General features: G+C 39.4%; 2 protein-coding genes across 3 annotated transcripts in view; both read right to left on the reverse strand.

Annotated features, from left to right (window-relative positions):
• hibch (3-hydroxyisobutyryl-CoA hydrolase) overlaps window positions 1–4,426 on the reverse strand; it is a 46,331-nt gene extending 41,905 nt beyond the window's left edge. Inside the window, exons 1-5 of the mRNA XM_034109912.2 lie at window positions 4,271–4,426; window positions 3,380–3,422; window positions 2,655–2,786; window positions 1,002–1,086; window positions 415–495 (exon numbers count right to left, since the gene is read on the reverse strand). Coding sequence (XP_033965803.1) covers window positions 415–495; window positions 1,002–1,086; window positions 2,655–2,786; window positions 3,380–3,422; window positions 4,271–4,302 — 373 coding nt within the window. The 5' untranslated portion in view covers window positions 4,303–4,426. The remainder of the gene's footprint in view (window positions 1–414; window positions 496–1,001; window positions 1,087–2,654; window positions 2,787–3,379; window positions 3,423–4,270) is intronic.
• An 18,391-nt stretch (window positions 4,427–22,817) lies between these two features.
• Window positions 22,818–23,886, reverse strand: LOC117466262 (holotricin-3-like). 2 transcript variants are annotated; one of them, XM_034109408.1, is made up of 4 exons: window positions 23,837–23,886; window positions 23,678–23,719; window positions 23,178–23,590; window positions 22,818–22,902 (listed from the first exon to the last, which is right to left on the reverse strand). In XM_034109408.1, the coding sequence occupies exons 2-4, from the start codon at window positions 23,694–23,696 to the stop codon at window positions 22,867–22,869; spliced, it is 468 nt and encodes a 155-aa protein (XP_033965299.1). In that variant the 5' UTR covers window positions 23,697–23,719; window positions 23,837–23,886; the 3' UTR covers window positions 22,818–22,866. The 2 variants fall into 2 exon arrangements, with proteins under 2 accessions (XP_033965299.1, XP_033965300.1); XM_034109409.1 differs by having other exon boundaries at window positions 23,801–23,837.
• Window positions 23,887–25,119: the final 1,233 nt, after the last annotated feature.

Genomic DNA, 25,119 nt, shown 5'->3' on the forward strand with positions numbered 1-25,119 from the left:
CCATGGCTACGATGGTGTGTTAAAAGCGTACGAAGACGCCTGCTCTGCTAAACTACCGGCGAATCCAAAGCCAGCTGCAAAGGCACCGGGGCTTTTACCTATCGACGAGGCTTTTGAAAAAGGCAAGAACTTTATTTGGGAAAATAAATATGGTCACTTTGAAGAGTCAGAACTGTTCTTGGCTTTGTTTTGTTCATAGTAGTAATGCGCATGTCCTTTGCTCACTACTAGTCTTTTTTTACCACCAGGTGTGCAAAAACTACAGGTACATTTAATATATATATATTATATTATTATCGGTTATCGGTATCGGTCTTGAGAAGCAGGAAGTTATCGGTATCGGTTTCAAAAACCCAATATCGTGCATCCCTAGCTGATTGATAATACAGGTGTGATTGTGCTTGTAATGCTTACCAATGGCGTGGTTGAGGGTGTATTCCTCACGGAAAAAGTCCTCTGCCAAAGGGTCTCCCACTTTCCCTGCTTCTGTGACGGCTGATAGGAGAAAACAGATCAAAACAGGAATTCGATCCAGCCACACTGTCAACGCCTCTGTTTTATATTACATTCAGGTAACAGAGTGGACAATCTATATCTCTCAATCAAAAAGAGTTCAAACATATTTCTAAGGCTTCACAGAATGACATGTTTTTATTTCTGACATAATCTTTCTGTTAATAATCATTATCAAATCAGAATACTTTATTTATCCTGGGAGAAATTGAGTAAATGTGACAGTTTAGTGTGTATCAAATACAAATATGTATATAGCGATAAGAAGTTAAAGTAAGAATGTGCACTAAGAAGATCAAATAAAATGCAAATATTCATATAAACGCTTTTATTTATTACATTCTTTTTTGTAATCTTTAGTTGTGGCTTGATTGTCTCTAGGAGAAACTGGTGCTCACCTCTTTAATGTGAATGTTTGATAACACACATGAGGCCCAAACAGGGTCCTCGCAGAGCGCAGTGATTGATCCTTCAATGGTTCTGCTTACCTCTGATGTCTCCCCCTGCACAGAAGGCCTTCCCCCCCGCTCCTCTGATGATCACTATGTCCGTCTCATTGTCACTTTCCCATTTCTACAAGCACAGACAGCAGTGCATTCAAAGGATCATCAAAAACAAATGTTATGGTGAAGCGACAGTTCACCCTCAAAACCAAAACAGATATATTTTTCATCTGCTTTTTGTACCGTTACTAAAAAGAATCCACACGTTGTTTGAGCATTATTCTGTAGGAACTATTTTCTTTCTACGATGCTGAAGGAAGCATCAGCTCCTGTATGTCAGTCATTGGAAGTCATCCTTTGATAGAAATAGTTCCAACATAAAAATGCCCACAACAAGCTCTGTGGATAATCTTGATCAGTCTCGTCATGATTTCAGGAGAACAACACCGCAGTTGAGTTCCTTTAAATATATTGTTGACGCTTTGAGCACCACCATTAGAATAGTAGAGATAGTTCATTCAGGGTTCATACACTTTTTCACCAATGATTTTCCATGACTTCTCCATGACCTTTACCTAATTTTCCATGACCAAAAAAATTACTCAAATGGTTTATTTGAAAATGGAACAGGAAAATAAGGTCTGCATTTGAAACATGTTGTGCCTATCTAAAACAAATCGGCTTACTTTACTAGCTTCTTTCTACACGCTAAAGCAACTAAAATCTCTCACCAGCAAAATATCTCGTCAGATAAATGCCATTTTAAGTTTCATTACTATACGATACAGTATGTATTATCATTATAGTATTACTATTTCGGCGATTAGATCAAATATAAATTATATTTGATGCAACTTTAGTTACATTTCCATGACTTTTCCAAAACTTTGATAAAAATATTGTTTTCCAGAACTTTTCCAGGGCCTGAAATTTGCATTTTCAATTTCCATGACTTTTCCAGGTTTTTAATGACCGTAAGAACGCTGTTAATTTCTCCACTGGGCAACTCAGAACAAAATCATCTAAATAAATTGCACAACAGGTCAAAGGAAAAATATGTTTTAGTTTTTTGTCTTTCTTTTTGCGATGTAAGGGATCCTTAGAAATAATTATATGCGTGTCTTCTGGTATCACATGACATCAAACTTCTCTGTTTTTCAGGAAGTTAAAGTTAGCACATTCCTAACGGCTACATTATGGTAACATGTTTTTCAGTACTTCATTTCTCATATTCACAACAGTTACAGAGAAACAATGAACACCTGAAGCCTCTCCCTCGAACAATGGTAAACAGATATGGTTTAAAATAAAAAAAAACATACAGTACTTACAATGTATATCAGAGTGATGGCCAATGATTAAACTGAATAGTTTAGTATAAGAAATTTACTTTTATATAGATATATAGTATTTTAAAACACACTAAAAGTATATAAATGTATTATCTTAAAGTATATAAAAGGTGTATATATATATATATATATAAATAAATACATATTTTTTGTACAGAGTATTTTGTTAGCAAGTCCTTTACAGGTTTTTGAGAAAACTGTCAGTTTTGATTTTGATGAGAGTCTAAGTGAGATACTGGAAGCCATGTATAACCAGTCACATGCTGCTGTAACAAATGGCATGTACCACAGGGGAGGCCTGGACCTTTAAGCCAGAAGAAGTTAGCATTAAGCAAGCGTGCCCTACCTTGAGCTGAGGGTAGATATGTTGGACCATGGGCATGTTCAGGGCATTCAGGGCCTTGGGTCTGTTTAAGGTGATCACACCTGCACAGCCCACTTTCTCCAGAAGAACCCCGGAGTCCACCTGACTCGACATCTGATCCAAACAGAGACGGAGCAATAGTGTAAATGCCTTTATAGAACACTTGAATCAACTCAGAAATAGCTCTACAGCTGATGTATATAGTTAGCCAAGGATAAGAACTTTGACAGAGCGTAGAGAAAACTGATCGAAACTGAATTCCACTGATGAAAAAGCATCACTTAAATACATTCATAATCAAATACATTTACATGCATAGTTTGATGTGAAGTCATCATTTGAAGGGCATACATTGGTAGGTCTGAAATGTAATATATTGATGTATTGTTTGGTCTATACAATATGGGTGGCTTTGGTTCATTTAGCATTTTTTCCAATCACCAATAAAAGGATATACAAAAGTAGGCCTTCATCTTTTCTATAATACAATGTGGCAAGAGGCAAATCTGAGGTCACAAATATTTCTATATGAATCTATTTTTTCTTCAGAGTGTGACTTGACAATCCTTCAAATGATATGATGAGAGCGAAAGTCACACATTCAATTGCACGCTAACTTTACATTAGCATAAATAAACATTAGCCACAAAACAACATTCAGGATCCATAGACTGATCCAGAAAGGTAGGTCATGAGGGGCTTCTCACCATGTGGCCCTGGATTCTCTGCAGTCTGCACAGGGTCCTCAGTCTGAAGGACACAATCATTCATAAACACATCTGAAAACATGTGATTCTTCAGCAGAGGTGGGTGAAGTACTCAGATCTTATAGTTAAGTCAAAGTAGAAGTACCAGAGAGCAGGAATACTCTGTTACAGTAAAAGTCCTGCATTCAAGATGTTACTCAAGTAACAGTATTATCATCAAAATATAGTGAAAGTAGCGACAGTGAAAGTAGTCCTTGTGCAGATTGGTCCATTTCAGAATAATATATATGATATGTTTTATAATGATTGATCAGAAAGTGTTCTCAAAGCTGGTAAATGTTTGAATGACTTTGTAGACTGCAGGGTAGCTTGTGGATTTACTCCAGGTGGAACTAAAGTCTGATTTAACACTTGATTACATTTCACATAATTCATCCACATCTGTAAAGTAACTAAAGGTATTAAATACATTTAGTGGAGTAGAAGTACACCATTTACTCCTGAATTGTAGTAGAGTAGAAGTACAAAGTAGTATAAAATGGAACTACTCAAGTAAAGTACAAGTATCTCAAAATTGTACTTAGGTACAGTACTTGAGTACATGTGTTACTTCCCAGTTCTGTTCTTCAGACTCAGAATCAATCAAATGTATTTCGGCCAAGTTCCCATCCAGAACAACATCAGTGATATAGGGAGGTGGATGCATCACAGTAGTACAACCTTTGCATCATGACGCTTTAAGTGACAGTAGCTATCATCTCAGGGACTGAATTCAACCTTTCCAGATTATTTGATATTGTAGAACAAGCTAGAGAGACTGCACATTGTACACAACTAGCAAACTCAGGACAACAAACTTTAAATTATACACGCAGAGACACAGTCACATACCTGTAGGCAGACGTCAACGCGGTTAAAGACATTATTATATTTGTATTACGTCCTGTAGCAGGTAACTGCACTCTGATACCGTTTTCTTTGCTCTTGCCTTTCCTCTGCTCTGGACTGTCAGCATTTACTTCCTGGACGAGACACCGACCGAGCCCTGATTGGTCGGTGCGCTGACGTCACGAGGGGAGTACGCACCACCCAGAGCCCCGAACTCTGAAGAGTTGCTAAAATGCTTGATCGTCACGTGTTTCACGGAGACTCAGATAGTTCCCGGAAGTTCGTTTGCGGGCCATTTGAATGCATTAATAACAGGAGATTGAACTGCGATTTTTGGTTTTTGATTAGTGGTACATAAAGGTTTTGATTTGTAATATTTACACAACATATCGATATGTGTATGTAGATACATCAATATGTTTTTGTTTTTTTAAAGTAAATATCGCTAATATTTGAGGATTAAGATAAGAAGTACTTTATTGATATCAATTTGGGAAATGATTGCAGCAGCAAAAGTCAAGGCATTGTATATTAGAGAAGGTAAAAAACAAGAAATAAACAATCCAACATGTAAACATCTCAAAAAGAATTAAAATAGCATGAAAAAAAGTAGAAAATATACATAGTGTGTGAACAGCTTTCCTGCTAACATGTATGTTAGGCTAACGTTGCCTTGGTTACAGAGCCTGTTGCTGTTGTTTCTTGCTTTGAATTCGTTAAAACAAATATTATCTTCTTAAACTTGTATGGTAGTCAGGAGCATCACATTCTAATGTGTATTGATATACACTGAACAAAAATATAAACGCAACACTTTTGTTTTTGCTCCCATTTTTCATGAGATGAATTCAAAGATCTAAAACATTTTCTATATATACAAAATAACCATTTCTCTCAAATATTGTTCACAAATCTGAAAAAATCTGTGATAATGAGCACTTCTCCTTTGCCGAGATAATCCATCCCACCTCACAGGTGTGGCATATCAAGATGCTCAGACAGCATGATTATTGCACAGGTGTGCCTTAGAATGGCCACAATAAAAGGCCACTCTGAAACGTGCAGTTTTGCTTTATTGGGGGGGTCTGGGGGGGTCCGAAAACCAGTCAGTATCTGGTGTGAGTGGTAGGGGTAGGGTAATGTTGTGAATCGAGTGGCCTGTGTTCGTCGTCCATAACATACGCCTGCCCATACCATAACCCCACCACCACCGGGCCACTATGTAATCTTTATGACTTTCAGAAAGGACAGGAGACTCACAGGTGCCATGATTGTCAACTGACAGCACAATGAGTCAAAGGGCTAGCAGCAGCAGCAGCATGATGATGATAAATGTGTTGTTTTAGGAACATCCATTGTAAATAAATGGAATTCAATAAACATTGAATAGCATATCATACAGTTTGTCTGTGCCTTTTCCTCTGTGTTGACCTGGCATATCGTCTCCCCCATGGTTTGCTGTGCTGCCTGGGGATGCTCCAAGCGCTCAGAGAAAGGAGTACACATGTAAAGTTTCCCCACTGACACAGAGAGGAGGAAATAATGGCTGGCTCAAGTCAGCAGGAGCAATTTAACTATCACAAAAGACAACAACAGCAACAAAACATGTGAGATAATCTTTCACAAAACGAAGACCACACCATTGGGAAGCTTAACGTCTGTTTAATCAAAATAAGGAACAGGGAGAGGCTTGCAAAACTCTGGGAGTTGAGACTCAGGTGCAGGGTGAGGGTCTCAGTGCAGGTCTTCAGGCTCCATTGAATCCCCCTGGGGTTCTTGTGCTGAAAGAGGGAGACAAAGACAAGAGAAAGGGTTAAATACATCTAGCAACCTATGGAGAATTGCTTGTGTTTCACTCTCACTTAAGTCCCTCTGCCTTTGCCATCAATCCAAAATCAGTGAGTGACTTCTGCTCTGACAGTCAGGCATGATGGGTAATCTGTGACGTTTCGCTTTCTCAAAGGTTGGGCCATTTTGTCTTCCTGCGCCAATGAGCAACTCTCATTGGAAAGAACGAGACCTCGCCTCCCACGCTGTATCCAGTTCTTATTATACATCCATGGAGTGAACGGAGATGTCGCAACTCTTCTATTATAGGGCTCTGGCACCACAGAGGGAGATGTATGCATCCGGGTACATGCTGTTTCTGCCACACTGCCACCTACTGTGCAGAGGAGGCGCTCTCACTCCTATATTATACTAATATATTATTTAAAACATATTACACTAGACTCAACAGTACTGTGAATTTTGTATAATATTGTTTTATTCATATTGATAAATATCTAAACCCGTCTCGAAGACAACATTGTAGAGGTTGTAGTAATCTTAAACAAAAATTAAACTACTGCATTAATATAATTCACCATCTTTACTATACAATGCAATAACACTATACTACAATATACAATCAATCCAATCCACTTTATTTCTATAGCACATTTAAAAACAACAGAGTTGAACAAAGTGCTGTACATCATCAACTGTATAAAAACATAGCATAAATACATAAAAAAACAGACAGGACAATGAAACCAGATCAGAAGCCACAGACTGAAAAACTCTCCTACATGACGTAAAAACAATACAAAACACTGGTAAGATAAACATTGTCATACCTGGCCTGTAAATGCCAGGGAAAAGAAGTGGGTTTTTAAACGAGATTTAAGTAGAGTTGGAGCAAGTCTAACCCGGAGGGGTAATTCGTTCCATAACTTTGGAGCTGCACCAGCAAAGGCTCTGTCTCCTCGTTGCTTTAACCTTGATTGTGGGACTACCAGAAGGAGTCTGTCAGCAGACCTCAGTGACCGTATGGTTTTAAAGGATCTGCCAGGTACGGTGGGGCTAAACCGTTAAGGGCTTTGTATGCGAACAATAACATTTTTAATTGAATTCTAAAATTGACTGGTAGCCAATGTAGAGAGGCGAGTACAGGCGTAATATGTTCACGCCTCCCTGTCCTTGTAAGGAGGCGCGCATCAGCATTCTGGACCAGCTGTTGGCGAGACAGGGAAGCCTTGCTTACCCCAATGTAATTAATGTAACCCAATTGCAGTAATCCAGTTTAGTGGATATAAAACAATGTATTACTTTCTCAAAGTCATCAAAAGAAAGGAAAGGCTTGACCTTTGCTAAAATTCTTAGCTGAAAGAACCTGGATCTTACCAGAGAATTGATCTGTTTGTCTAGTTTAAAATGACGATCAATCCGTACACACAGGGGCGGCGGGTGCTGTAGGCTAGGGAAGGCTAAGCCTTCCCAAATATTTGTGTCACTGCATCCTGGTAAAATAAAAATATAAAGTATAATGTTTGTGTCTTTGACATTAGCACTGCTATGCAGCCACCTGTGCCCTGTACTACGAAGCCAGTTCAAACCCTGGATATGTTTGAGTTATCTAAACTAACCCTAACAAACGAGATCTCGACGCTGGTTAATATCAACTCGGTAAATCAAGCCAGGGCTTCTCTCACCAGCTGAGAGCGCGTTCACGTGAAAGGGTTGGGGTTAGCAACATTTGACCAATCACAAACAGGGACAAGTGTACTGACAGCGCAGCGTCATACTTCATTAATGAAAAGTAAACTAATAGTAGAGAAATATGAACTTTAAAGTTCATATTTGTTCATGTGTGATTGTTTTTGTATGGAGGAGCAGGGTGGTGGGTCCTCCTCCTCCCTCCCCTTCAAATAATACATAATAAAAAGCCTGATAGGGATGTGTGTGTACAAAACGCTGCAAACTGATATCTGCTGGGTCCAGGCTCAAGGGCGTATGGCACTCTCAACTCTTTCCAGGACATGCCGGGGCCCTGCCTGCCAGTAGCTTTGCAGATATCTGTGTTGATAGGTAATAGATTAAGAGCGGTGAATCATCTTAGATACAGTTTATCTAATGTAGCAGTGATTCCATGTCAGCCACAGCTTGTTACAAAAACCATGACTGATAGTGTGTTTAACGAACTTAAACTAGCTTTATTAAATGTCAGGTCTTTGGCAGGAAAAACATTTTTAATCAATGATTTTATCACTGAGCACAATCTTGATTTTATGTTTTTAACAGAAACTTGGATTGAACAAAATAACAGTGCAGCTGTTCTTATCGAATCAACCCCTCCCAACTTTAGTTTTATGAGTCAGGAAAGAATGCATAAGAAAGGGGGTGGAGTTGCTATTCTGTTCAATGATTCCCTTCAATGCAGGAAGACATCATATGGAAACTTTGATTCTTTTGAATATGTGGCCCTTCAGCTGAAATGCTCCTCTTGAGCTCTGTTCCTAAATATCTATAGGCCACCCAAATACTGTGCAAGCTTTTTTGATGACCTTACTGAACTGCTGTCTATAGTGTGTATTGACTTTGACCGTCTAGTCATTGTTGGTGATTTTAACATCCATGTTGACAACCCCCAGGACAGAGGGGCTAAAGAACTGTTTTGTGTTCTTGATAGCTATGGACTGACTCAGCATGTGACGGAGCCCACGCACAATAAGGGGCACACTCTGGACTTAATTATCTCAAAGGGTCTGAATATCTCTAAGGTTGTGGTGACTGATGTTGCACTGTCTGACCATTCCTGTGTTTTCTTTGAGAGCTCTATTTCTGTTCACACAAATGTTCAAAAAGAGGTAACCACAAAGCGATATTTAACTGAAAATACTAGGGAAATGTTTACTCAGAATTTTTCTTCCACACTTGCCTCTGCTAACACCTCAGTAAATGAGCTAGTAGATCATTTTAATTCAAAAATTAAAAATGTTATAGATGCCATTGCTCCAATTAAGGTAAAGGAAGTGACTGGGAATAAAATATCTCCATGGAGAAAGGCCATGACCGTTAAAACAGAAAAAAGAGAATGTCGAAAAGCTGAACGCAGGTGGTGGAAAACAAATCTCCAGGTTCACTTTGACATTTATAAAGAGAGACTTGGCCTTTATAATTTGGAATTGAAAAACGCACGACAATCATTCTTCTCTGACATCATTACCAAAAACAAAAACAACGCACGTGCCTTGTTTGCTACCGTCGACAGACTAACTAACCCCCCAGTGTCAGTAGCCTCTGAATTTCTAACCACCAGGGCGTGCAATGATTTTGCCTCCTTTTTCACTGACAAAATTCAGAAAATCAGACAAGCAGTCAGTGCCTCTGTATCAGGTAGAGCAAATGTGTTGTCTCTGTGTCCACTTAACATCAATTCAAACATCATGACACAATTCCATCAGATTAATGATAAAAATCTAGAGGACATTATTCAACCTCTGAAATCCTCCTCCTGCTGCCTTGATATTATTCCAACAGGATTTTTCAAAGATGTTTTTCTTTGCATGGCCTCAGAACTACTTCATATAGTAAACAAATCTCTTCACTCAGGTATTTTTCCACAGGCCCTGAAAACTTCAGTCATTAAACCGCTCTTAAAAAAGAATAATCTAGATGCCTCAGTAATGAACAATTACAGGCCCATATCAAACCTCCGTTTTCTAGGTAAAATCATTGAAAAAGTTGTTTTTCAACAGTTGAGTAATTTCTTGCATTTAAATAGTTGTTTCGATGTGTTCCAGTCAGGCTTTCGTCCAAACCACAGCACTGAGACTGCTCTTGTAAAGGTATTTAATGACATCCACTTAAACACAGACAGTGGCAGAACTTCAGTGTTAGTATTATTAGATCTCAGTGCTGCGTTTGACACTGTTGACCACAGCATATTACTGGACCGACTGGAAAACTGGGTGGGACATTCCGAAACAGTTCTAAATTGGTTTGAATCCTACTTAAAGGATAGAAACAACTTTGTTTCTATAGGTAAATATACATCTGAGTTGACAAATATGACATGTGGGGTTCCTCAAGACTCCATCTTGGGGCCTCTTCTCTTTAACATCTACATGCTACCACTGGCTCAGATAATGAAGAACAACAAAATAAGTTACCATAGCTATGCAGATGACACACACATTTACGTAACAATTTCACCAGGAGACTGCTCCAATTCAAACACTGAGTAAGTGCATTGAACAAATCAATGACTGGATGTGTCAGAACTTTCTCCAATTAAACAAAGATAAAACTGAGGTAATGGTTTTTGGAGCCAAGGCAGAACGTTTAAAAGTTAGCGCTGAGCTTCAGTCTGCAATGTTCAAACCAACAGATAAAGCCAGAAATCTAGGTGTAGTCATGGACTCTGACCTGAGTTTCAACAGTCACATTAAAACAGTTACTAAAGCAGCCTACTATCACCTAAAGAATATATCTAGGATTAAAAGACTAATGTCACAGCAGGATTTGGAAAAACTTGTCCATGCCTTTATCTTCAGTAGACTCGACTACTGCAATGGTGTCTTCACAGGTCTCACTAAAAAATCTATTAGAAAACTGCAGCTGATTCAGAACGCCGCTGCTCGAGTCCTCACTAACACTAAGAAAGTGGATCACATCACTCCTGTTCTGAAGTCTTTACACTGGCTTCCTGTGTGTCAAAGAATAGATTTCAAAAATATTGCTGCTGGTTTATAAAGCACTGAATGGTTTAGGCCCAAAATACATTTCTAACCTCCTGCTAAATTATGAACCATCCAGATCTCTCAGGTCTTCAGGGACTGGTCAGCTTTCTGTCCCCAGAGTCAGAACTAAACATGGAGAAGCAGCGTTCAGTTATTATGCTCCAAATATCTGGAACAAACTCCCAGAAACCTGCAGGTCCGCTGCAACTCTGACTACTTTTAAATCCAGGCTGAAGACTTTTCTTTTTGTCTCTGCTTTTAATTGAACTATTCATATCTTAAACTGCACTGTAACTTTTATCCATGTACTTTTTCTTGTAATGTTTAATTGAACTATTCATATTTTAGACTGCACTGTAACTTTTATCCATGTATTTTTCCTTAATGTTTATTTTATTAGCTTTTCTTTTTTAATGCTTAATGTCTTTCATTTTTTTGTAAAGCACTTTGAATTGCCTTGTGTTGAAAAGTGCTATATAAATAAACTTGCCTTGCCTTGCCTTGCCTATTATTTGATTTTAATTTGACTTTAACTATATTTATTTGTTGTTCTTTCCTTTTCACTATCTCTGTAAAGCGACTTTGAGCACCTGTAAAATAAATCTATTATTATTATTACTATACTATACTATGCTATAGATACTCTAAGTACTTCAATGCATATTCCACCAGTCACTGAAAATACTGTGGGAGTTTATAAAACATGTATTGAAAAACAAGAAGTGGTGGCTCTTAAAGAACCACTTGTTGTGTTATAGTGTGGATGTAAACATTAACAAGTGTTTGATTGCACAGGCTATCACACTGAGATCAGAATACTGCACTGGAAGTTCCAGGGTGATGGCAGCCTTCCCATGGCAAATAAAAAGCACACCTTGACATTAGCCAGAGTTGTTTATTAAGAAGAATAGAGGCAAGCAACAATAAAAAATCAGCCATTGCATCATTACTACTGGTGTTTGTTATGCAGGAATGCAGGGAGGAAACACACACACATGCACACACATGCACACGCGCACACACACACACTGTAATGTAATCATTATTGCTTATTTTGAACTTGTTTTTTTTAAATATTTATAATCACTATCGTTATGATTAATCAAAATTACTGAACTGCTAGAATAACATATATTCTATAACCAACATAGAAGCCATAGAAATGATATCTTACCTTGTGACAGTCCTGTCCATTCTGGTGACACTTGCTTACGGTCATGGCCATCTCAGTGGCATTGCTGCTCTATATGGCGGTCTTGCTGGCCAGTACCATCTCTGTGGCCATGCCCCTGACCAGCCAGAGGTCCTTGAACATATATTATGGTACATGTCTGATGGAAGTAGTTTGGTGGTTGATAATAACCGTATTGCCCATAAGGGTATGATACTGGCATATGAGTCAACAGCAGTGACGTGCAGTGAGGTTCATGGCTGGTGAGGCAATCTGACTCTTTCAGAGTCAGATTTACAAATATTATATTTTTGACCTTAATCGAAATATTCGGTTATTTTCAAAAGCTTTTTTAGTCTGATGCTTCGATTCATTTTAAACAGACCGTTCAACAAAAGGATACCCAAAATCTAAATATTGGATTGTTCTTTCTTAGTAAGATCCCATGTTCATTACAATTGTGGTCTTACCTTGACTTGAAGATGAAGTCCATGCTGTCCTTCTGGACAACAATCTCTATTACTTATTTGTAAAAGTCATTCTTATCTTCCTCTAGTTTCAAAAGTCTAGCTTGTTGTTTGCGTCTACCGTCTCTGCGTAGAATAACAGTAGCAACAAGAACCTGTGGGCTCACTTGCGCCCCCTTTAGTGCGGCAGAGGTTGTGGCTGCCTCCCCTGGTGCTTTTTTCATTGCCGTTGTATGATGAGACCAGCGAGCTTAAATATCATATACGTGAAATAAGTTATTTAGAGACTATGGATGGCGAGGATAAATGTAATAAAGGGATCTACAAACATTACATTGGTGACATACAGTGAGATGGTGCAGGCATGCGCTTAGGGCCCGCTTTCCAGACAGTTTCTGTGAGGTGACGCATTCTGAGGTGAGGCAGAGCTCATCTGTGCCTCACCTCACCCCACAGTAGCTGGCTTGAGCGCACTCACAAAATAAGTGCCCGCGCTACATTAGTGCCCGCGCTCAAGCCAGTTACTGTGGGTTTACGGGAGGCAGAGCTGAAGATTATTATCATCTGATATTTAAGAAGTGTGTTACATTTGAAATGGCAGAAAGTCTTGTTGCAATTTCCAGATATTAAAAGAGGTCCCTTGAGTTTCTCTGGTAATTATCAATAGTAGCAGTTAAGTGAATACTGTTCAAACAATACCTGTGTTTGTGTTTTATATTGATTTCTCTGTTTTATCCTTTCATAAATGTGAGGACTAAAATGGCTATAAACATTCTGGGCTGGTTGGAGTAAACAGGGTTGTATTGCTCTGTGGGGGAGGTGTAGGTATGCAGGACAGGGGGAATAGGCGGCGCGTGAGGCTCAGGTTTGGGAAGGCTAAATCACTTTTTTTTACCTGACGCTGCCCGCCTCTGGCATCTATAGAAAAGAGATCAACTCAGTGAAAGCACCGCCTGCTGAAAAATCAGAGCTCAGTGTGCGGAGTTTAAATCTATCAAATCATATTACAGGATAAAGGAAATACAGATTAAACTGCTGTATGCAGAGAAGACGCCGACGTGTCGCACTTATCATTCATATCACATTCAATCAGATCATCGATCATATAATATCATAGCCTATATTATCTCCTTATCTGAGTCAGCTGAGCCGTATCTGGCCGTGCAACACTCACAGTGTCACATCACATACTGTATGCAGAAGCATTATTTTAAGCATCACATTAGGTTGACGAAACACTCAACTCAAATGTAATTAAAGTCAGATCCACTCGTGTCTTAGATGGGGCAGTGATATCATAAAACTGTTACGCTTTCAAACACTCGGTAGTTTATTTATTTTGTAACCAGTTGTTCTGTATTCACCTTGCAGGTGGCTTGTATCCTGGATTATTATGTTTAAGTCATGGATGATTAATATTAGACAAATATGAACTTTAAAGTTCATATTTGTCTAATATTAGTTTACTTTTCATTAATGAAGTATGACGCTGCGCTGTCAGTACACTTGTCCCTGTTTGTGATTGGTCAAATGTTGCTAACCCCACCCCTTTCACGTGAACGCGCTCTCAGCTGGTGAGAGAAGCCCTGGCTTGATTTACCGAGTTGATATTAACCAGCGTCGAGATCTCGTTTGTTAGGGTTAGTTTAGATAACTCAAACATATCCAGGGTTTGAACTGGCTTCGTAGTACAGGGCACAGGTGGCTGCATAGCAGTGCTAATGTCAAAGACACAAACATTATATTTTTATTTTACCAGGATGCAGTGACACAAATATTTGGGAAGGCTTAGCCTTCCCTAGCCTACAGCACCCGCCGCCCCTGACAGGGGGCTAGGTGGATGAGAGTATATTCTGCTTAAGATCTCTAGCATGTCATGTTTCAGGGAAGTCTACATAGCTTGAATAGTATATGTGTGGGTTTAATTACTTTGTATTAATAATAAGCAGTCTGTGTAACCAGAAGTTGGAGATATGAGAGATGAAATCTTTGTGTTATCTTTGTGAGCAAGGGAATATCCTTTAGACACAACTGAGGTCTCTGGAATGTGGGGGGATGTGTGTGTGGAGGCTGCAGAAATATGAGACAGTGAATGCCAGAGGTGTTTGTTTTGCTTCAAACTGAAACTGTTTGGTTCTCTGCTGGCACGCGCGGATTCACGTTTGCATCTCCCAATGAGATGACCGGAAAAGACGACCAGTTAACTCCACCCCTTCCTGTTTGTGTTGGTATGAAAGCCTGTTCATCCTTTTGTTCGCTCTCTCTTCTCGCGCTGTCCAGACCGAAGGGTTGAAGCAGCACGTGAACTAGGGCAGGAGTAGGCCTACTCTTTACATTACGGATATGATTTTATATGGTATGGTAATGTATTATATTGTATTGCATTATTACCTTTTATAATTAAAGCAGATTATTGTTTAACCCTCGTCCTGGTTGTTTTGAGTGTTCCTTCTTTTAAAGCAAACTCATAGAATCGGCGCGGAGAAGTGAGACCTACTCCTTCAAATGGTGACCCCGACGTGATGACGTCATGACGTGGTGACGTGAGGACGTGCCGACGTGGTGACGTCATGAGTGTTGTTTTTTTTGAGGAAACACTAGCAGCCAGCGGACGGAGGGAGATGCCTGGAATAATATTTGACAACTATGGATCCAACTGAAAGGTAAAACGGACGCCTGTTTCTATCGAAGGTCTGTAATTGGCTCAAGCTAAATTTTAGAGTTGTCAAAGATATTTCCAGGTGTCATTTACGGTAAAGAATGCAATGCATATTTTAGCATAGGTAGGTAACAAACTAACTAATAAGATTAATAAAGCAACGGTTAGGAACCTCGTGGATTTTTCAGAATCACACGACTGACTCGTTAGCTACACGTGAAGCGATGAGGAATGTAAGACGATGGTGAAAGGCCCCGTGGGTTTTTTCAGAAATCAATACGGCTAGCCCATCGGGGAAGTTCAGTGGTTTCTTAAGATTCCATCCAGAACAAAACAGAATAATGCTTTCCAGTCTCATAGGAAGCTGCAGTTGCATTGTAAGTATAAATCCAAGGGGGGGATACGCAAATTTCAAAAAGCCATTTTGAAACGAATGGAATCTCGTTCTCTTGTTCTGTGGGGTTAATCTAGAAGGCTAAACGTGACGATAAAGGATTCTGTTGACCTGGGTTTCGGCTGCATGAGAATGTCACATCGCTGAAAAGCCATGTCGAATATGCGAAGGATACCATGTCAAGTCATGACAGGATACCATGGGTTCGAGAAAGCCCCCCTTTTTCTTCACAGCTTTGCTCCAATTGCTGTGCAGCAGCCCAGAGTGTGACTGCTTGTGCTTCTTCTCGAAAATGCCTAGAAAATGGCTGCTGAGCGTTGAATTTAAAAAAGGAGTGAATAACATTGAATATAGCGCTAAATACAGTTAGTTTTGTATTTTGTTACAAATCTAACCTGCTTGTAACACAACTTAGATAAACAGTTTCAAAAAGAATAGAATAAGCAAGTGGTTAAAGGGGGTTTCCCTGTTTGGCTCATTTGATTTAGAACTGAAGTAAGGAAGAATAGTGTGTTATGAGAACTGTCATTCCTCATGGTTTTTAAAGATAAATTATCAGTTTGTATGGACTTTGATTTAGAAATAGGATCATGGTGGAGAAGGAAGACCTTTTTTGGTTTCAAATTAAAGAAGATTTTAAAGATGAAGTTTATTTTTTCCTGACTAGAATTTTAGAAGCAGGACTTCAACTAGACAAAAGAGATTTTACAATGTGGTTTTACTGCTTTTAATGAAGTAAAGAATCTGGGTAGACTACTGCCATTGGTTTGTTTTAACATTCACATGTTTCAGCATTCCTGACCATATAGACACTCAGCCGTTTTATGTTGTAACCCTTTGGGGAAGAGATTTAAATTGAGTTTTTCTCCAGTTGCTGATTTGCTGTGATTACAGCGGCACTGGATAGTTGTGCGCCTCCTTTGGGTTGTACTCTGAATCAGTGTGTTAGTGAAGAGTTGCTCACTACAGAAACAGAATAACTGTGCAAAGAACGCATCTCTGAGGAGGGTTTGACATTTTGCTTGTACCTCGTTGCCAAGGCAACAGTGGTGTGACGAGGAACTGCAGTTTTTGGGGATTCTTGCTGTGCAGAGGACAACGTGTGTCTGCTGATTGTACCACATTGATCCAGAGGTTCCTTCCCCCTCAGGACATCCCAGTGAAAAACAAGAGTTTCATTGATCCAACTGACTACAGCTGCGGTGGTTTTTAGAGTCTTACTTGCAGCTTCACAGGAAGCGCACGGCGCCGGATTATGGGTTTAGAGGACTAGCGGCACCACCTCCTAATGGACATTCATTTAGTTGGTGATTAACTAACATTTAGAGATGTTAAAAAGTAAAAACATACCTACAATGAGGGATGATTCCTAAGTTCAGCTACAAACCATTGATGAAATTACTTCTGTTTTTAAATCCTTGATAGAGGAAGGAGTGATTGTTACATGTTCGGACACCCAGGGTTCCACGGACAGTTAAAGACGTTAACATTGTTTTTTAGGTATACCAGAATTGAAGATACATGAGTATAGTGACCGATGAAGAGGTTTGACTCAAGATAATAATTGTGTGCACAAGTTTTAGAAATAGATCTATTGGACATTTTGATGTGGATTAGGTGTGGATGAACTGCAGTGGTGTACAATGGGGAAGTGAACATTTTTGACTAGACACTTTTCAGGGAATGTGGGAAACAGCTGTTCCAATGAAAAGTTAGAGATACCTTGAACATTATAGTTGTAATTGTGAATTAATAAATGATGGCGCTCCATATATACAGATTTTTATAGACAAAGAATACTGGCCTATGCTGAAATATCAAAGTCTCTGCAGAGCACGTCACATGGCCAAAAAGTTTGAGACCAAATTACCTTTGACCCTGACCGACAGGGTAACTTGAGAAGGCACTGTTAATGACTGACTCTGGGGTGAACCTGACCAAACTTGACTTTACAACCTGACAGTGTGAGTGTATGTCTGCATATGATCAGTGCAACTGCATGATTTAAAACAATGACTAATCAAGCATGCTTTTGGACTAACACATTATTTTGGGGCTCTGTGGGAAATGAGAGGTTTCCTAACATTCCACAAAAGGGGAAACCGCACATGTGACCCGTTTCTAATCTACTTGATGATATTTCACTCCCACAGGAGGTGGCAGTTTGCAGAATGTGAAACTCAAACTAAAACATGAAGATTCTGTTTCTTTTAGGACTGAATGATGGAGAGAAACACTTCATTTCACTGAAGTGTTTACTGTGGAAATGATGGATGTACATTTGGGAAAAATGTTTGGTATTGTCTTATAATCCATTATGACCTGAAGGTTTTCTTCCCATACAGGATTTTGGTTACACATGAGTTCATGTGTAAAAAGGGGCAGTGTAAACTTCACAATGTACATTTTTCATTTAGGGACTGAAAGGAACCTGCTGCCCCAACTCGATTGTTCAATCTGACCATTGATTGACAGTTTTAGAATTGACCTGCTCCATATTTGGGGATAACACACTGTTTGATGAATGTTGACATGTCTCTAATATTGATTGAGTTATAGCAGGTATCACAGATAAAGAATCAGTGGCCAAGGGGCTACCAGAGAGATGTAAGTCCAGAATGGAATACTGAAGAAGTTGACCTGTGAGTAATGTTTCAACTAATGTTTCAACAGGTATTAAAGTAACTGAGGTTTGAAATGTAGAAAGAACATATTTACAGTTAAAGCTAAAACATAGTAATGTAATGAGACCAAATATAATTTAGACAACATCATGTAACTAGCCTGGTAAAGAAGTAAAAGCCATATACTTTATTGTTTAGGTCATTATGGGGATATACATTTCATCTACATTTATAATAGAAAGACATTTGATGACAGTTTGTTGGAATTCTGTATTCATTATTTCAGCGGGATAATATCTAAGCACTGACAGGTAAAAGCAGTATCACCAGGAAATCATTCACTTTGTTAGTATTGTGATTTTGGTTGTTTTTGAATCCATAACATTAGTGTGTTTCTTTACCAGAAACATTAGCAGTTCAAATCATATTTAGATTTGTAATGGGATCTCAAGGATTTCATTTAAAAATAAACACGGATGCTTGTCAGAAATTCAGAGCTATTGAAATATGTTATTTAGTTTACCTAAAGATGTTGGGGTTCTTATTTAGTTGGCACAGTCCAAGTATTAAGATTCTGAAGCTGTACAATTAATTTAGAAAACCTGTTCACAGACGTCTGTTGTTTTAAGACACCCCACCAACAGGCTCCAAGTGGCCTACGCAGTGGTGGATCAAACAGCCGAGGGCCCCGGAGCCCGGAGCGTAGGCTTGAGGGATTTGTATCGCAGGAGGCTGACACAGCAGAGTTCGTCTGGCTGAAGGTCATCAGGACAAAGTGGCTCAACCCCAGGCTCTCCGGCCCCGACCGAGTGGGCTGATGATTCACCACAAGGAGACTGCTTTCTAGCACTCAGGTTGCTCTCTCATGGTTCCTTCACTGCCATGGAAAGTGATGTTCTGTTCCCAAAGATTTCAAGTACCTTGGGTCTCAGTTTCTGATAGATTTATACAATATTGGGGGACAGACACAGTAGAAAAGAATGATAGTAGATATGTTTCAAAATGCCTTGTGTAAGTTTATCTCTTGAGAATGAGATACAAAGGGGGATTGAAGATTATTATCATCTGATATTTAAGAAGTGTGTTACATTTGAAATGGCAGAAAGTCTTGTTGCAATTTCCAGATATTAAAAGAGGTCCCTTGAGTTTCTCTGGTAATTATCAATAGTAGCAGTTAAGTGAATACTGTTCAAACAATACCTGTGTTTGTGTTTTATATTGATTTCTCTGTTTTATCCTTTCATAAATGTGAGGACTAAAATGGCTATAAACATTCTGGGCTGGTTGGAGTAAACAGGGTTTTATTGCTCTGTGGGGGAGGTGTATGTATGCAGGACAGGGGGCTAGGTGGATGAGAGTATATTCTGCTTAAGATCTCTAGCATGTCATGTTTCAGGGAAGTCTACATATCTTGAATAGTATATGTGTGGGTTTAATTACTTTGTATTAATAATAAGCAGTCTGTGTAACCAGAAGTTGAAGATATGAGAGATTACATTAGGTTGACGAAACACTCAACTCAAATGTAATTAAAGTCAGATCCACTCGTGTCTTAGATGGGGCAGTGATATCATAAAACTGTTACGCTTTCAAACACTCGGTAGTTTATTTATTTTGTAACCAGTTGTTCTGTATTCACCTTGCAGGTGGCTTGTATCCTGGATTATTATGTTTAAGTCATGGATGACTAATATTAGACAAATATGAACTTTAAAGTTCATATTTGTCTAATATTAGTTTACTTTTCATTAATGAAGTATGACGCTGCGCTGTCAGTACACTTGTCCCTATTTATGATTGGTCAAATGTTGCTAACCCCACCCCTTTCACGTGAACGCGCTCTCAGTTGGTGAGAGAAGCCGTGGCTTGATTTACCGAGTTGATATTAACCAGCGTCGAGATCTCGTTTGTTAGGGTTAGTTTAGATAACTCAAACATATCCAGGGTTTGAACTGGCTTCGTAGTACAGGGCACAGGTGGCTGCATAGCAGTGCTAATGTCAAAGACACAAACATTATATTTTTATTTTACCAGGATGCAGTGACACAAATATTTGGGAAGGCTTAGCCTTCCCTAGCCTACAACACCCGCCACCCCTGACAGGGGGCTAGGTGGATGAGAGTATATTCTGCTTAGGATCTCTAGCATGTCATGTTTCAGGGAAGTCTACATATCTTGAATAGTATATGTGTGGGTTTAATTACTTTGTATTAATAATAAGCAGTCTGTGTAACCAGAAGTTGGAGATATGAGAGATGAGATCTTTGTGTTATCTTTGTGAGCAAGGGAATATCCTTTAGACACAACTGAGGTCTCTGGAATGTGGGGGGATGTGTGTGTGGAGGCTGCAGAAATATGAGACAGTGAATGCCAGAGGTGTTTGTTTTGCTTCAAACTGAAACTGTTTGGTTCTCTGCTGGTACGCGTGGATTCACGTTTGCATCTCCCAATGAGATGACCGGAAAAGACGACCAGTTAACTCCACCCCTTCCTGTTTGTGTTGGTATGAAAGCCTGTTCATCCTTTTGTTCGCTCTCTCTTCTCGCGCTGTCCAGATCGAAGGGTCGAAGCAGCACGTGAACTAGGGCAGGAGTAGGCCTACTCTTTACATTACGGATATGATTTTATATGGTATGGTAATGTATTATATTGTATTGCATTATTACCTTTTATAATTAAAACAGATTATTGTTTAACCCTCGTCCTGGTTGTTTTGAGTGTTCCTTCTTTTAAAGCAAACTCATAGAATCGGCGCGGAGAAGTGAGACCTACTCCTTCAGAGCTCGTCCCCTTATTATACATCCATGGCTCCTCCCTGCCTCACTTCTCATCGCACCCGTAGTTGTAGCGGAGCTCGGCAAATTTGCTGATTTTGACTATAAAAAGCGATTGGAATCATACATAAATCACATTTACAACACAGATCAGTGGAGACATTTTATTATTATTACTATTTAGTTTATCTTTAGTTGTTTTTCCGTTACATTGGAGTATGACAGGTGAGGCTCTGCCTCCCCTGACTGCACGTCGCTGGTCTTGGTCAACAGGAGGGTATGTATTCTAAACATAAGAAGAACAAATACGTATCACAAGACATAATCAGACAGGGGTTGTGATACTGTGACGACTCCTCCACACCACGTGGGGTGCTGTTTCTGTGTGTTCTTTGTATGTGTGCTTAGGTTCGCAGGTTCAGGGGTTGATGAGCTACACCTGGAATTGAACAGGATATAGGAGGAGCCCAGCCGGTTACGTGGAAGAACTCCTCTGGTCACTCTCTCCGTGCCAGCTTCGGGGACCTGAGGCTGGTCCTGTTTCTTCATTTGTTTATAAGGAAATAAACAAATTGTTATTTTCTTACCTTTCGTCTCGCCTCCCTGCTTTTTGTTTGCAGCCCAGGAGCGGGTTACAGTGCATCCGGAAAGTATTCATACCCCTTAACTTTTTACACATTTTTTATGTTATAGCCTTATTTGAAAATGGATTAAATTCATTTTGTTTCTCAATATTCCACAATGAGAAAGTGAAAACGTTTTTTAAAGACTTTTTTGCAAACGTGTTAAAAATAATCAAATGAAATATCACATGTACATAAGAATTCACACCCTTTGCTATGACACTGAAAATTGAGATGTTTCTAAAACTTGATTGGAGTCCACCTGGTCAATTAAATAGATTTGACGTGACTTGGTAAGGAACACAGCTGTCTATATGAGGTCCCACAGTTTACAGTGCATATCAGAGCACAAACCAAGTCATGAGGTCCAAGGAATTGTCTGTAGATCTCAGACACAGGATTGAATCAAGGCACAGATCTGGGGAAGGGTACAGAGACATGTCTGCAGCATTGAACGTCCCAACGAGCACAGTGGTTTCCATCATTTGCAAATGGAAGATGTTTGAAACCACCTGGTCTCTTCCTAGAGCTGGCCGCCCAAACCAAACTGAACATCGGGGGAGAAGGGCCTTAGTCAGAGAGGTGACCAAGAACCCGATGGCCACTCTGATAGAGCTCCAGTGTTCCTCTGTGGAGATGGGAGAACCTTCTAGAAGGACAACCATCTGTGCAGCACTCCACCAATCAGGCCTTTATGGTAGAGTGGCCAGAAGGAAGCCACTCCTCAGCAAAAGGCACATGAAAGCCCCCATGGTACACCTAGAGGACTCTCAGACCACGAGAAACCAAATGTTCTGGTTTGATGAAACCAAAATGGATCTCTTTGGCCTGAATGCCAGGCATCAACAGGGGCCCAAACAATTTTAGAACAAAACATGTTTAAATGTTTAAGTAACCAATGTGATATCTTTTCATGGGGCCCAAAATCCCTGGCGGCTCCCCTGGCCGCAGGGTGTGTAACTATTTCAAAATCACTCAGAACAAAGGTCTTAATTCAACGCTCCCTGGGTGAATAAGATAATATGAATACACACTGATAGATAATTAACCCACACAGTGTAATATGAAACCATGAGGTCCGATGAAATGTAAAACACAAGAGAGCGCTCAAATAATAATATATCAAAAGCATGCACTGCCGTAATAGTTCCTTACAAAAAGCAAATGAAAAAACTAAGCCATTGCAAGTTTACTTTACTAGCATTTTCATATACAGAAAGCACTTTTGCATTCACACAAACACCATCAGCGATACAATGTTTGATACATAATCTATTTTTTAATTGTACATGAAGAATTATTTAACAGTAATATATTGATTGTAATATATATGAGGAAAATGTTTCCTGCTTGTCTTGTTTCTCATCCAATCAGGAACCTTCATCTAGTCCGAGTCGCTGCTGCAGGAGCTGCTGGAGGACTGCAGGGGGGAAGAACACAACACATACACACACACACACACACACACACACACACACACACACACACACACACACACACACACACAAAATGTAAGGAAAGTGTCATTATTTCTTGAACAATATTGTGAATTATTTTCAAAAATACAATACTTCTTTGATATCATGTGATAAACTCAGATTTTCTTTTTTATATATATATATATATATATTTATTTTCAATTTTTTAGTAAATATAACCAACATGCATTAATAAAAAATAATGTTTGAATCTTACCCCGTGACAGTCCTTTCCTTTCTTGTGGCACTTGCCATGCTTGTGACCATGCTTGTGTTTATGGCCATGGCCCTCTCCATGACATGGTCCATGTCCATGCCCATGTTCGTGTCCATGCCCATGTTCTTGTCCGTGTCCATGTTCGTGTCCATGTCCATGCCCATGTTCGTGTCCGTGCCCATGACCCTGACCTTGGCATTGGCCATGGCCCTGTCCTTGGCCTTGACCAAAACCAGGTCCACAACCAGCTCCAGTTCCCTGACCATAACCCGGTCCTGGCCCATAACCCGGTCCTGGTCCGTGTTGGCCTCCGTGTTGAGGGGGGTAGTTTGGTGGTGGGACAGAGCCCCGAGGATGAGGGTACCCCCCCGGCATCTGTTGAGGATGGTTTGGGTAACCAGGAGGGTGGTTTCCTAAACACAAGGAGGAGGACTGAGCAAAACTAAACATCAGGTCTGTAATCCATTTTTTTTTTTATAGACAGTGATTTTGATACTTACCTTGGTTGTTTCCGTACATTCTGAAACCTCAGATAAAGATTGCTAAAGCAAAACAGAAAACAAAAGCACAGTTAATTTAGGTAACACACATATATACAATCATTCTGTATTTCAGAACCTTACAGAGAATCCTCAGCTGAGTTTCGGAGGTGAACTTACTGTGTGCAGGAGAGCAGATCACACCGCCTCCACCTCCTTTTTATCTGCAGGCCACCTCACAGAGGGCAGAGCCAGAACACCCATCAGGACATTTCTGCTTTGTGAGCTAAATGGGTGTGATTGTGTAATCTTTAACATACAGTCAATAGGAACCATGTGCAGTCTGAGATATGGATTCCCACACCCAAACAAAAAACGATTTGAATTTGCAAGAAAAAATCAGGTTTACAAATAATCTTTTAGTCCACTAGTTAGAGATATTTGACCCTTTGCAATCTCATAACACTTGAAATATTTAAATACATTTTAATCTTGAGATTGTGTTAATATAAGCTGAGTTTCTGCACATATCCCTTCTCGACAATCATATAGATGACTTTAATCAGGCAGAAAGAAATATAACATCAATTAATATTGTATTAATCCCTTGTTAGTACACTTATCAGACGTATCTATGTGTCAAAGATGAAATGGCATTATTAAGAGACAAAAAATGGTATGAATGAGCAGGTGACTACATCTAGGTTCATGTGAATGTAACAGGATGAAGCTATTAGTAAAGTCAATGCCAAACAAAGGTCGCTCAACACTCCTTGGGTACATAAAGGTAATATGAATGCACAGTGAAAGATAACACACATAGTGTAATACGAAACCATGACGTCAAATGAAATGTAGAGTTAAAAGGCAGGTAAGAAATACTAGCTTTAATGATGGACAGAAAAGGTACACTGTGGGGGGGGGGGGGGGGGGGTAGATCAGTCATACCGTACCGTAGTGGTGGAAAACATACTTCCTTACAAGTACTAGCTGGATCTGTAAAATGTTTTATTGTTTTTCTATTACTTGAGCAATTACCAAAATGGCTGCCAATCAATTTTCTGTAAACCCACTGTACATAGATTGTATTGTGTGGGAGACTGCCTGATGACGTAGGAGTATTATGTTTAATTTTTGCATGTCAGTTTTATTTTTAGATTTATCTTGCAATATTATTTTTCAACACTTGGTGGCGGTGATTAGATGCACAGGGATGTAGAAATAGAACTTCAGCCTCTTGAGGCCAGAATGATTATTACAACAACAAACTATTTTAATTATCCTGACAAAAAAACCGATTCAAACAACTTTATATCTTAAATAATAATCCAAACTCTACCCAATTCTTTAAATGTTCTTTCCAAAAAAGGATTAAACTCTGAGACATAGGCACATTCTTCAGTTTTTTTATTAGTTATGTTACAACTCTTAAAATGTAAAATGCCTTGCGACCCCATGAAGCC

This window comes from Pseudochaenichthys georgianus, chromosome 21, assembly GCF_902827115.2.
Source record: "Pseudochaenichthys georgianus chromosome 21, fPseGeo1.2, whole genome shotgun sequence".
NCBI lineage: Eukaryota > Metazoa > Chordata > Actinopteri > Perciformes > Channichthyidae > Pseudochaenichthys > Pseudochaenichthys georgianus.